Below are 15,212 nucleotides of genomic sequence, written 5' to 3'. Positions count from 1 at the left end.
GGTGCATCGTAGCGTTATATTACTGCCTACACAGGTACATCGTAGCGTTATATTACTGCTGCACAGGTACACAGGTGCATCGTAGCGTTATATTACTGCCTACACAGGTACATCGTAACGTTATATTACTGCCTACACAGGTGCATCGTAGCGTTATATTACTGCCTACACAGGTGCATCGTAGCGTTATATTACTGTCACAGGTGCATCGTAGGTTATATTACTCACAGGTGCATCGTAGCGTTATATTACTGTCTACACAGGTACATCGTAACGTTATATTACTGCCTACACAGGTACATCGTAGCGTTATATTACTGCCTACACAGGTATCGTAACGTTATATGCCTCGTATCGTAGCGTTATATTACTGCCTACACAGGTACATCGTAGCGTTATATTACTGCCTACACAGGTACATCGTAACGTTATATTACTGCCTACACAGGTGCATCGTAACGTTATATTACTGCCTACACAGGTGCATCGTAGCGTTATATTACTGCCTACACAGGTGCATCGTAACGTTATATTACTGCCTTCACAGGTACATCGTAGCGTTATAATACTGCCTACAAAGGTACATCGTAGCGTTATAATACTGCCTACACAGGTACATCGTAGCGTTATAATACTGCCTACACAGGTACATCGTAGCGTTATATTACTGCCTACACAGGTACATCGTAGCGTTATATTACTGCCTACACAGGTTATATTAATGCCTACACAGGTTATATTACTGCCTACACAAGTATATCGTGACGGGAAATAACTACCTTCACAATTATCTTGTAACTAAACTCTTAAAAAGTAAACACACAGGCGTAAAAAATAAAGGAAATATATTGAACTATTTAAGGGTACATAAATCGATTAAGCTTGAACACAGATGAAGGATTTTCGACTCACGGATGAACATATGTATTGCTGTCATTGTCAGCATCAATTCACTGCGGAAACAAGGGGGCGTTCAGGTCTGTACCTGGTGACACCCCCTTTGCACCCGTCACTGCTCGACACCGCCTTGGAAGAGTCGTCGGAAGTTTGCTTGGGGAATTCCTGGCCATTCCTCCTGCAACGCGTTGGCAAGTTCTGCAAGTGTCTGAGGACGATGGTGACGTTTACGGGCGCGTCGATCAAGCTCGTCCGATAGATGCTCGATTTCCTTAAACCACCGCTACCTCTGATCTACCCACAGCATGCTGCTTTCTCCACCAAATCTGTCCACCTGTCGAACGCAGTTCGGTGCAAAACGTTCGTGTCGACGTCGATAGACACGTTGTCTCCCATCCCGTCGTTGCAGGAGGAAACGCAATTCATCGCTGAACCCAACGCGTCGCCAGTTCCCTTAGTCCATGCCTGTACCCTGTTGCACCACTGGACACGTCGTTGTCGGTGTAGTCGTGTCAGGACAGGTCAAGGTTGGTCGAATTCGAATTCCCACTTCTCTCAGACGATTTCTGATTAGGTTTGGTCGGAAGAAGCCCAGGCACCTGCCCCGCAGTGCCTGTTGCTGTGGCAAATCGGTGACGTAGGTGAAACACCCGGATAAATAGGTCCTGAGCAGGAGTGGTCACTCTTGGTGTTCCACTTCTGGGATGATCTTGGGTCGAACAAAAGCGGGTATATCGATGACATAATCGAGATATGGTGCTGTGGTGGACGTCGAAGTGTCTGCAACGGCAGACTGGGACTCTCCTGCTTCCAAACGTGCAGTTGTGATATTTCGGTCAGTAGCATTCAATCTTGGCATTTTTTATCTTCGTTTACGTCGTAAATTTCGTAATGAAATGATAAATTTGGCCTTTCATAGTCGATAGTTTCCAATACATCGCACGTGCATTACGTGGAAATCGTTTTCTGCATGCAATATTTGTGTATCGTTTTCATTTTAACCTTGACGTTTACAAACACATATTAGGATGCGTTTGCGCGCAATACACAACCACGACATGATTAACGGAATTCAAACACAGGAATTGTCTTCATGACGATTGCTGTCAAACTACATGTATATCGAAGTGAACTGCTGAAAACGCCTGTGCGTTTCATTTTTGAAAGAGTGTACATATCATGTTTAAACTGCACACGTACACTGTACAGCAATGCGTATTGCCTACACAGGCTTTTGTACGTGCTATATCTGCCCACACAAGTTTATTTGTAACGTAATATTACTGCCTTCACAAATATGTTGAACTGTTGTAATACCACCTGTACTCATACAACGTACCGTTTACATAGGTTCAACTTGGTCACCACAAATATATCACCAAAGGGCACATAACCCTTGTTATTTGGTCACGTGCACGTGACTGCTGATAAGACCATGATTCATAATAGGGCTTGTTGACCAGCAAGATAGCACGCCAATCAGAGTATAATGTAAACAACGACTCTTAAATCCCGCGTACATGCAACCGACCTCTTGACCAGCCACAAACCCGCTCTGACATACATGACGTAATCGATATCCTCAATACCTGCTTGAAACACGAGTTGGGAAGTCGGGGAACAACAGCCAAACAACATGGATGTTACCGGAAATATTACCCCGCTCATGTTCGTCGTGTGTTCAGGTAGGTAATAACGAACGTTCACCAGTGTTCACGGTTAGAGAAAGTGCGTAGGTTGTTCCTCGCAAATAAGATTTATATATATAATAATATCCTGTTTATTGTCATTTTGTACAAATACTGTTTTCCTTTCTTTGTCGATTTTGAGAATTCATACAAGTAGTTTAAAACATCAGTGAACAAGGCAGCGCCCATCTCTATAAATATATACCACTGACTTGAATTGGCTGGTGCAAAATGGCAGTCATGTTCAGATTTAAACCTGTCGGAGTGTTATCAGGGCATACCAGAGTTGCTGAGCCAGGCAACGCCAGCCACAACGCCTGCCGTAGTTCCTCTAATTAATCCCATTCCTGCTCATGCTATTTACTTATTCTTTTATACGTGTTTTCAACATTATTTTCAACATAACATTTTATACATTTAAAACAAAACCCATTGGACTCTCGAGCGCTCTTTTTAAGTGCTGATTACACAGTTGTCCTTTTCCAACGTCTGTCATAAGTTCTCAGTGGTAGTTAGAAGAGCAGTGTGGGAATTCCACTTCACCCCTTTCGGTCACAGCATTTGTGTTCCGCTCCATGGCTTCCTTTCCGATCGACTCTACTTTTAGTAGAGCTTTCTTATGGACGTTAAGGGTTTTGTCACTTCTATTTCAGTGCCTTTCAGTTATTTCAATTTCCCTGGATTATACACTGGTATGTGTGAGACATATAGACCATGGTGTCGGGGTTATACACTGGTATGTGTGAGACATATAGACCATGGTGTCGGGGTTATACACTGGTATGTGTGAGACATATAGACCATGGTGTCGGGGTTATACACTGGTATGTGTGAGACATATAGACCATGGTGTCGGGGTTATACACTAGTATGTGTGAGACATATAGACCATGGTGTCGGGGTTATACACTGGTATGTGTTAGACATATAGACCATGGTGTCGGGGTTATACACTGGTATGTGTGAGACATATAGACCATGGTGTCGGGGTTATACACTGGTATGTGTGAGACATATAGACCATGGTGTCGGGGTTATACACTGGTATGTGTGAGACATATAGACCATGGTGTCGGGGTTATACACTGGTATGTGTGAGACATATAGACCATGGTGTCGGGGTTATACACTAGTATATGTGAGACATATAGACAATGGTGTCGGGGTTATACACTGGTATGTGTGAGATATATATACCAAGGTGTCGGGATTATACACTGTATGTGTGAGACATATGGTGTCGGGGTTATACACTAGAATATGTGAGATATATTGACAATGGTGTCGGGGTTATACACTAGTATGTGTGAGACATATAGACCATGGTGTCGGGGTTATACACTGGTATATGTGAGACATATAGACAATGGTGTCGGGATTATACACTAGTATATGTGAGACATATAGACAATGGTGTCGGGGTTATACACTGGTATGTGTGAGATATATAGACCATGGTGTCGGGGTTATACACTAGTATGTGTGAGACATATAGACCATGGTGTCGGGGTTATACACTAGTATGTGTGAGACATATAGACAATGGTGTCGGGGTTATACACTGGTATGTGTGAGACATATAGACCATGGTGTCAGGGTGAACACTGGTATGTGTTAGACATATAGACAATGGTGTCGGAGTTATACACTGGTATGTGTGAGACATATAGACAATAGTGTCGGGGTTATACACTGGTATGTGTGAGACATATAGACAATAGTGTCGGGGTTATACACTGGTATGTGTGAGATATATATAACAAGGTGTCGGAGTTATACACGGGTATGTGTGTGACATATAGACCCAGGTGTCGGGGTTATACACTAGTATGTGTGAGACATATAGACAATGGCGTCGGGGTTATACACTGGTATGTGTGGAGACATATAGACCCAGGTGTCAGGGGTTATACACTGGTATGTGTGAGATATATATACCAAGGTGTCGGGGTTATACACGGGTATGTGTGAGACATATAGACCCAGGTGTCGGGGTTATACACTGGTATGTGAGAGATATGTATATACCATGGTGTCGGGGTTATACACTGGTATGTGTGTGACATATAGACCCAGGTGTCGGGTTTATACACTGGTATGTGTGAGATATATATACCAAGGTCTCGGGGTTATACACTGGTATATGTGAGACATATAGACAATGGTGTCGGGATTATACACTAGTATATGTGAGACATATAGACAATGGTGTCGGGGTTATACACTGGTATGTGTGAGACATATAGACCATGGTGTCGGGGTTATACACTAGTATGTGTGAGACATATAGACCATGGTGTCGGGGTTATACACTAGTATGTGTGAGACATATAGACAATGGTGTCGGGGTTATACACTGGTATGTGTGAGACATATAGACCATGGTGTCAGGGTGAACACTGGTATGTGTTAGACATATAGACAATGGTGTCGGAGTTATACACTGGTATGTGTGAGACATATAGACAATAGTGTCGGGGTTATACACTGGTATGTGTGAGACATATAGACAAAGGTGTCGGGGTTATACACTGGTATGTGTGAGATATATATAACAAGGTGTCGGAGTTATACACGGGTATGTGTGTGACATATAGACCCAGGTGTCGGGGTTATACACTAGTATGTGTGAGACATATAGACAATGGCGTCGGGGTTATACACTGGTATGTGTGAGACATATAGACCCAGGTGTCGGGGTTATACACTGGTATGTGTGAGATATATATACCAAGGTGTCGGGGTTCTACACGGGTATGTGTGAGACATATAGACCCAGGTGTCGGGGTTATACACTGGTATGTGAGAGATATGTATATACCATGGTGTCGGGGTTATACACTGGTATGTGTGTGACATATAGACCCAGGTGTCGGGTTTATACACTGGTATGTGTGAGATATATATACCAAGGTCTCGGGGTTATACACGGGTATATGTGTGACATATAGACCCAGGTGTCGGGGTGAACACTGGTATGTGTTAGACATATAGACAAAGGTGTCGGAGTTATACACTGGTATGTGTGAGACATATAGACCATGGTGTCGGGGTTATACACTGGTATGTGTGAGACATATAGACGAAGGTGTCGGGGTTAAACACTGGTATGTGTGAGACATATAGACCCAGGCGTCGGGGTTATACACTGGCATGTGTAAGATATATAGACCCAGGTGTCGGGGTGAAACACTGGTATGTGTGAGATATATAGACCAAGGTGTCGGGGTTACACACGGGTATGTGTGAGCCATATAGACCAAGGTCTCGTGGTTATACAATGGTATGTGAGAGACATCTGAGTGTTGAGAGTCTACCGGGAAAGAGTTTACAGTCAAAGATGATGACGTATCTATAAGCACGGGATTAGTTATAGTGATGATACTTGGCGTCTCAATCGTTATGAATTTAATACAATCCTGAATATAAGCGCCCAGCTGTTTAAGGCGCCTCAGTTCGTTGTGTGGAGTTAGGTCCCCTTGCCACGCCAGGAACCTGTGAGTGTGAGTTCTAATCTCGGGACCCGTGAAGGTCTGGGTTAGAATTGATCTTCAGTAACCCATGCTTGTCGTAAGAGGCGACTAACGGGATCGGGTGGTCAGGCTTGCTGACTTGGTTGACACCTGTCATCCGTTCCCAGTTGCGCAAATTGATGCTCATGCTGTTGATCACTGGATTGTCTGGTCCAGACTCGATTATTTACAGACCACCGCCATATAGCTGGAAAATTGCTGAGTGCGGCGTAAAACTAAACTCATTCACTCACTCACTCACTCTAATCTCACTCTTGTCCAAATCGTGTTTCTTGGTTTGTCGGCGCTCTACTTTTGCTCGAGCATGTCACCAAAGTGATAAACGTTAGAGAACTCCATTACTTCGAAATGTTCTCGCATATTACGTTGACACGACGTGACACAATAGGATTGTCACAACCCTTCTGGGTAAACTCACACACTCACCTATACCCTAGTCTAGCTAACAATGTAACACATGTATGTACCTTTCAGGGATCGGGTGATCAGGCTCGCTGACTTTGCTGACTCGATGTTATGCTGACTCGTGTAATCGCATCGATTATTTACAGACGCCGACATCTAGCTGGAATATTGCTATGGGCGGCGTTAAACCAACGCACCAACCCCACCTCCCCCCAAAATACTAGCTAACTAAATGAACGAAAGAAAAAATTGATAAATAAATAAAAAATTAGATAAGAGAATGGATGCACATGCATAGGCAGAATGAAGGTATAGAACACTAACCAAGGTGAACTATTCCTCTTTCTCTTGCAGCACTGCTTCAAAGCCAAGCCTTCAACCTTTTCGACAAGGTGACGTGTTCCCTTCCCCAGCTGAAGATCAAGCTGGACGCCTGTACCCTTCGTTACGAACAGCCCGTCAATGTGTTCCTTCCGCCGTCGCTGGTCGGTGACGGAGTAGTGGGGACCGACAGCCTGGTGTCTAGCACTGGAGTCGACTACCAGCAGCTGTTCCTGCAGGTGGACGAGAACAAGTGTCGCAATGAGTACGTCTGTCAGGTGCCCGTTACTTTAACATAGACTTACCGAGTCTCGTACTTTGACACATACACACAGAAGACCCATTATCCCACAATAACGATCGATTACATCCAATGGAACATATCTCCTGTCACCTACACATACCCGAAGAGTATTGCAATGCTGATCATGACTGCCTTTTAAGTTAGAGACGGTAGTCAAGTCGAATAGTTTCGCTAGTGAAACCTCATGAGCGAAACTAACCCACCGATTTCGGACTTTTTCCTACACATAGGCTCCGTGAGTTCCGATGCTGTGTAACGCTGCCTCCGAGATGCGGTCATGTAGAGGCCAAAATGTCCCATTCCCGTGATGGGATTCGAACCATGTATCTTCTGATCCGAGGTCGGACGCTTTGTCCACATGACCAAAGAGGTTAATCCGTTGGTAAGCTGACATGTAAGTAGATATACATGGCCAGCTTCTAACGACAATAACATCCGTTGATGCCAAAAGCATGTTATATTTATCACGCGTAGGGTATGATATAAATTTAGTAGGTATGTACTTCCCACGCAGTGTTTTATACCGAACACAAACCATCAAAAAATGGTATTCATCTTCGATGTAGCCTTCATTACACACAGTGCACACCCTTTTATCTACAGGAATATTAACATATCTGCCTGTTTCTATTTTGAGTCCATGGGACCTGCAACGAAATTGCGCCATGGCCACGCGGAATTTTGCAATTGTTAATCGTTTGAGATATAATTCCGGAGAAAGGAGTCCACTCATATTTAGTCGACTAACAAACTCTGGTGTCCGAGCAGGCAGCGGCAGAAGCGGGCTACCCAGGTGGAGTGTCGCTATGCCGTCATGACTCAGTGTGTCGACCCTTCCTATCGCTCCTTCCTGCCGTACCTGTCAAGGATAAAGGAGGGCATGGAGTACGTCTGTGACCACCGTGCCAGTAAGTACTTCACCAAGCCTGTACCGATACACAATTTCCCCGTACCGACCACCCCTTTACCAGTACCGGTCACACCTTTACCTGCACTGACCACTTTGCCAGTAAGTACTTCACCTAGCCTGTATCGATACACAATTTCCCCGTACCGTGCACCTCTTTAAATGTACCGTGTATCCTTTACCTGTACCGACCACCCGTTTACCTGTACCGACCACCCGTTAACCTGTACCGACCACCTCTTTACTTGACAGAAAATGATTAAAGACCTAATAAAATGTCAGTAAGTGAATGTAGAGCTATCACCCCTGATCGTTTACAAACATGATGGGCTTAATTGTTCAAAACGTTTCTGAAAGGAACAGTGTACCTATAAAAGCGCAGAAAGGAGGCCATGCCATGTCTTTCTCTACTTGACTTGCGTTTTATCTTCTTGGAAAGTTGCGATGCCTGCACGTCCCTCCGTCCCCATTCTGTTATTATTGTATCTACCAGGGTATCACTCTGCTGTCCCCTGAGGATATCTCACTGTCGTCCTCTATTCCCTGATAATATGTTGCATCGCTTCCTTCCAGGTATTGATGCCCTGTGTGAGACAGGGAAGCTGAGTCAGGTGACTGGATGTGTCAAGCGCAAAGACCAGATAACCTACACAGAAAACGAGAACTTCTACGTGCAAGACCGGATGTGCAGGTCGGGAAGCGTCCCCTTACCACTTTTTTTTACGCCATCTTTGATAAAGTTACCACTACTACTACTATAGCATGGTGCTGGGGGATAACTGGTAACTAACTGGGCTTGCTAAAGAACTAGAACTTCTATACTGGGAAAGAGGAGAGCAGAGGACCTTTTGGTTGAGAGCGACATGCAGAGGTCATTAGATCACCTCGGGGGACAGAGGACTTAAAAACATGGAGACAGATGTTGTCAGAGGACGAAAGAGAGTGGCATGGAACGTTGCAGGTGATGCAGAGATACGTTACTGGATAATCTGTTTTCAACCATACTGACTATTTGACACCGAAAATAATCTGACCTGATGAATTATTTTTATTTGTTTAGCCTGTGATTTATCACGTTTAACCATTATGCAATGAATCTCCAACTACAGGTGGTTTGTTTCAGGACGTTTGAGTACGCACGTCAGTGTGTCGTCAGTTCTCTTGCGGAATGTGGACAAACTGATGTCGACCTTCATAGTCGAGCCATGGACTATTTCGCGCCATCGTTTTGTGGTGCTGCCCATCACGTGACATCGCTGGCAGCCATATTGCTTTTCTCCGGACTGTCTCACATCCTGAGCAAGATCCTTCTGCAGTAGATACAGTAACTGTTTCCTCGCGTGCCATGCAAACAGGGGAGACGGTTCGTGTGTGTGCAGGAATGTACGTCTCAAGCAAATTAGTTGACTCTTGATCTTAAGAGTTTATTAACATCGTGCACGATTAGATGCATACAATTTTTCTATCAGTGATACGGTTTTGTCGCTTAACTCCTGGAATGATAAACCTAGAATCTACTACGTTCAAACATATCACCTCAGTAAATCATACCAATCATGTTTGAAACCAACAAATAATTCATTCATAGAAGGTTGTATTTATAAGAGATCGGTGTTATTTTCAAATTCTTTACACATGTATTCGAGCTACACCCTTTTACCACAAAAGTGACAGCTAAATAATAACGGAACAAAGCACATGCTGTAAATTTCAGTTCCAATGTCTATGAGAGAGACTCCGAGCTTTGCTAAAATGTTCATGCGTTTACTACCAGACGCTGTTACAGGCAGCTCGGCTGAATTACGACACTGTTGTTGAATATCAAAATGATATTATTCGATTTGCCTTGGATGAGGGCTCTGTGTGTATACCTGCCCCTCCTACAATGTGGGTGTTAGATGAGATTGTTTGCAGAGATACCGTAGGAATCACGCTGTAAATAGGGTAAAAGCATGTGTCATCCGGCAATCTTCTTGTAAATACAGTTTTTGTAATAAAATATATTTTCCTGTTAGTTTTTGCATGGTGAGGTTTGTTAATGCGTTGTGAGGAATGCAGTACATTTCGGCTCTGTTTGTAGATGTTGGGAAAGTACTCCAGCATAAAACACATAGGGAAAATAGTTTCATCTTTTCACAACACTCGACCACCAGCTGTGACATGTTCGTTCACCTACATAACATCAGAGACCATATACTAGATATGGTCTCTGATAACATATGACGTCTGTATGCTGTCTGGCACATGGAACTGCAGGAATACAGGGCACACAGACTTTTCTTGACGTTTACTCTCTGTGTGGGTAAAGTTTTAGGGTGAGGTGAGGTGAGGTGAAATTGGGTTTAACATCGTGCTTGAGAATATTTCACTCATATGACGACTTGCATGCGTGTGTATGTGTATGTGTGGCTGCTTGTACTAGCCCAGATTTAAGCTGGTTTTATAGTGCTAGCCCACTGAGATACCATGCCGCAGTGAAGCATGAATACCCCACTGACACATTATACTGACTCCGAGCCGACCAGTCCTTGTTGTACCCATTAATGTCGAGCGCCAGGCAGGGACCAACAAGTACCATATTTTAACGTTTTTGGTATGACGCGGTCGGGGATCGAACCCGCGACCTTCCGCTCTCCGGGCGGACGCTCTTACCACTACACCACGGAGGCGGTTAAAAAGTTTTAGGGCGACATCGGGGAGAAATAGGCTTATTTTCGCACAGCGCATGAACTGGTGTTTAACTATCATAAATATAAGTACGCATACTATGAAATAATACGTATCGTGCATAAAAATGCATTCATTTTATTCAGAAGGTTTAATGAAATGACACGACCCTGTGCTTAGTGAAGTGACATAACAAGGTATGGTATGGATAGGTGAAATGGATTAAACCATCAAACAACCACATTTGACCTAGCAGGATTATCTGCTGTTTCATTACCCTGTAAACCGACATGAGCTGGAACCCATGCAATATCACATGAAATATATTTAGAATTCAAAATTGCGTCTGGATTCAACATTTCGTAAACAATGTCATTTCTGAACCCATTAACTCTGGACTCGGTAGCTTTAATGGCTGCAAATGAATGGGTACAAATGACTGCTCTACGGTTATATTAATCAGTGCTTGTAGAACTGCTATAAGTTCTGCTGCAAAAACTTACAAATAATCATGAGGCCTGAACACACAGGAGATAGTATAACCCGGGATCCATAACGCCTCAGGAGTGCGGATCACGGTGAGAATCCTTGGAGGCGTCAGTATAGATGTGTGTAAAATCTGCATATCGTTCCCGTATAAATCCTCAGGAATCGCTCCGACATCTTAATGCATGTCCTTAACAATGGAACTCAGTTCATGACAAAATCCTGGCTTATGGAGGATAAAGAAACAGCATATTAGAATTTGTAGATGTATCCACTGAAGTGAACAACTCCACTTTATGCCAATTTGTGAATGTTTTCAGCAAACGGGATCTTGCCGTGAGACCAGTCACACATGACAAACTCTATACAAACATTAATATATGCGCTACTGAATGATTACTGTCCTAAGTGTTCATTTCCATGGAGTATTTAAGGTATATATGTTGACGTCTTGGAAACAGGGGTATGTCAGAACACTCAGGCTGAATGAGTGAGTGAGTGTAGTTTTACGCGGCTTTTAACAATATTCCAGAAACACCATGGCGGGGGAACATCGGAAATGGACTTCAAACATTGTACCCATGTGGGGAATCGAACCCGGGTCTTCAGCGAAAGCTTTAACCACTATGCTACCCCACCGACTCCTCAAGCTGATGCCGAGACTAGAATTGTTACAAACGCTCCAGCGCATTTTCTAAGAGCTCTACATTGAAGGTTGATTAGGTAACTTTTGGAAGCACACTTCCAGATTAACACTGTTACACCGGCTGCAATATGTGATGTTGTTTTGACCATGTAAGTCTCTGATTAAAATACATTGTTACAACATCCAGGCAATGGTTCCCAAGAGATACCTCAATCTTTTAAGGAATTTTCCGACGAGTGATTATCATAGCCACTGCTTTTGAATGGGATATTTTGAAACCCCGTTTTGACCGCACTCCTTCCAGTTAGATACTAAGTAGGTAACAGTTATCTCCCTTAGATGGAATTTGCGACCACAGATGGGTGTGTTTTCCTTTATATGGGAAATATCGGACGTCTCAGTTAATAAGTAATTTTTGGTGGAGAGATAACACGAGAGTCATGTGACTTGTTTCAGTTTGTTCGCACTTCGTCTTGGAATTCATGGATTGCACGATATAAATGGAGACATACATTCTGTCGTTATTTAAATGTCGCAATAAAATCACCCATTAACATAAAGGTCAGTTTTCAGAAAGGAAATGGAAGTAGATTGTACAACTTTCTACATGGTAGCATAGGCTAACGGTAGTGCTCACATTAGCATAGTGAGCTGGTGACCCCCAAGTAGACCGTGTAGGATATATTCTAAGGTGTCGGTTACCCTATAATGGATGGGCACAGTCTAGCTGGCGTCAAGACGGCCGTGAATCGAATCGAACATACTCTAAAAGTATATTGTGAATATAAAGGAGGCGTCTATAAATGTGCATTTCATCAATGGAGATAATAGCCATTCATAACATCTGACTGTACCTCCTTACATTTAGTGAGTTAAAGCAGAACTTGTTAAATGACGGCGTTTAACCTAATGCTGTGAGCAATCCACATACAAACTGAGCGAATCTAGATTCTTGAAGGCCCAAGGCATGCAATTCACCACGGAGCAATTATTTCACGTTCTCGACTCACATCACGTTACATCTTCATGGAAGCAATACTTCTTCACTCTGAAAGGCACCTGTTGCTGGTATGCAAACAACTCTATAACATGTTCTGCACCTCTCATCTCTTCAAACTCCAGGTGTCGTTTATCGTTTTCGCAAAATGTTGTCCAGTTGAATTAAGATGCTTACGACTACAGGTTCCACGCAAGTTACAACAAACCAGGTCAGTATGTTGTTATACGTTTATTATGTATGATGTCAGGTAACATCGGTTTGGTATTCTGTACAATATATTGAATACTGTCATAACCTCTCTCGCACACAGACCTTGTAGTTGCACAGTACAGTTTCAACACAGATGGCTGCTACTGCTGTTGTTGCTGCAGGACCCCGATCTCATGTATATTCAGTCACACCATTCAAGATAGCCACTAACAGGCATGCTGGGTATTGAAGCGTGCATACTGGCTGACGTAGCCGGACGTTGTACATACACAAGTGCATATCATTAAAGGAAACGCAATTAGAATATTGTTAAATTGTCTTTGGTCACTTCCGGGAAGCACTATTGCACACCAAAAATGCTAACACATGAAATCAGATGAAATGGTAAAAGCTGTTACTTTACATCCCCACAGCAGGAATACTGAAGAACTGGAGCAGCAGCAGCAGCAGCAGCAGCAACCTCCTCCTCACCACCAACTCCGCACACGATGTCACACTACAGTCAAGAGGCTGTCCACGTAGAAATCATTCAGGTATAAAAAGACTCCAGTAGACAATACTCAAAATCATATTCACACAAACTTACAAAATATTACAAATCAATAAAAACAAAAATCTCTCCCAACAAATTGTATAACTTAAATTAGATAATGATGTTTTAAGGAGAGGTGACTCCATGATGTGTTCATCCATCCTAAAATGCAAAGTGAGTATCTCCCATAGGAAGGCATGAACAGTCCATAACCCTTTCCATGCAAGAATGTCACAAAACAGGTGAAAAAGGACTAACATAATCCATGTCAATATGGCATGTGAGCTGTAAGGCTCTGGACAATTCTGTTGGTCGTCTAGAACCTAAATTGCCAGAAATCACAGATGACAACAACCCTTCAAGGCTTTGTGTTTCATTCACTGAATGGCATTCAAGCTTTTGTTGAGACTATCACATTCCACACCATTAGTACATCCACAACATAGAAGCTACCCGTGCAACGTGTAACATAGTACAATATTTCCTGTTTGGGTGACCCACCTCCCCCAACCCAGTGACTTCTTTCTTGTAGTCTTATTCAGATGTAAAGCTTACAAGAAAACAGAACTGCCTCCAGGGCACAGGGCATCTCTGAGGACTATCATTTGGGACCTGTTCCACAAAATGAACCTAATGCTAAGGTGAACTTAACTCCAAAACTTCAAACAGTTGTACTCTAGCACTAAGATCACTCCGTGGATTGGTCCCAAAGGGCTGTTAAAAACAGGGATATCAGCACCAGTCATAAATCTTTAAAAAGTGAATGTTGATGATCACTTAAGATGAGTCTTCAAGAGCGTCCTGGGAACCAAGCATAGTCAGGATTTGATTGGAAGTACAATGATCTAGACATCTTCCTCATCCCATAATTAACACTAAGACATTTCAGTTGACAATGTCTTTGCATGAACTCTTCATCTTTGTTAGCGACACCTCCAAGATTCCTCTCAAGCACCTTGCAGCTACTTGCTATTGATAAATACTAACCAAACATTCTAAACAGTATTCCTTGAAGTAAATATCAACCATGAACTTCCATTAAACAACTCAGAGTTTAAAAAGCATAGGGTTTTGTGATAATTCAAGGTATACAAAATAATCCTCTTGCTCTTTGCGACAAAACTTGTACCCTTGTGTTGTCAGCTTGTCGGTCTCCTACAGCAGTAGGTATCACAAATGCACAACATGCATTAACATAAGCCTCTCAGCTCACAGCACTGGGATCCCCCATATTGCAAACTATCTGTAAAACCTATAGAAACGTACAACATAAAGTGAGGTGTTGCTCTCAGATCACTTACACAGTATCATGCATGCAGGGACCACCTGGTTGTGGCAGCCTTCCCCTCTCTCCAACAGGTGCTTGATCTCAGATCACTTACACAGTATCATGCATGCAGGGACCACCTAGTTGTGGCAGCCTTCCCCTCTCTCCAACAGATGCTTGATCTCAGATCACTTACACGGCATCATGCATGCAGGGACCACCTGGTTGTGGCAGCCTTCCCCTCTCTCCAACAGGTGCTTGATCTCAGATCACTTACACAGTATCATGCATGCAGGGACCACCTGGTTGTGGCTGCCCTCCCCTCTCTCCAACAGGTGCTTGATCTCAG

General features: G+C 43.3%; 1 protein-coding gene across 1 annotated transcript; it reads left to right on the top strand.

Moving 5' to 3' along the window:
- The first annotated feature begins 2,328 nt into the window (after positions 1 to 2,328).
- Positions 2,329 to 10,069, top strand: LOC124273954. Its single transcript, XM_046709299.1, has 5 exons — positions 2,329 to 2,582; positions 6,878 to 7,109; positions 7,917 to 8,056; positions 8,629 to 8,746; positions 9,179 to 10,069. Exons 1-5 carry the CDS (start codon positions 2,534 to 2,536, stop codon positions 9,372 to 9,374), a joined length of 735 nt encoding a protein of 244 aa, XP_046565255.1. The 5' UTR covers positions 2,329 to 2,533; the 3' UTR covers positions 9,375 to 10,069.
- Positions 10,070 to 15,212: the final 5,143 nt, after the last annotated feature.

The sequence above is a fragment of the Haliotis rubra genome, unplaced genomic scaffold (genome assembly GCF_003918875.1).
Source record: "Haliotis rubra isolate DU_JTF1 unplaced genomic scaffold, ASM391887v1 Scf186, whole genome shotgun sequence".
In the NCBI taxonomy this organism is placed as follows: domain Eukaryota; kingdom Metazoa; phylum Mollusca; class Gastropoda; order Lepetellida; family Haliotidae; genus Haliotis; species Haliotis rubra.
The sequence above is the reverse complement of the archived record's forward strand: the minus strand, read 5'-3'. Positions and strand labels throughout refer to the sequence as shown.

Bases quoted from the DNA above. Each gene is read 5' to 3' on its own strand.
- LOC124273954 (XM_046709299.1), top strand. From the start codon at position 2,534: ATGGATGTTACCGGAAATATTACCCCGCTCATGTTCGTCGTGTGTTCA. The intron at 7,110-7,916 runs GTACGTCTGTCA...GTGTCCGAGCAG, and splicing joins GAGAACAAGTGTCGCAATGA to GCAGCGGCAGAAGCGGGCTA. The intron at 8,747-9,178 runs GTCGGGAAGCGT...GGTTTGTTTCAG, and splicing joins GTGCAAGACCGGATGTGCAG to GACGTTTGAGTACGCACGTC.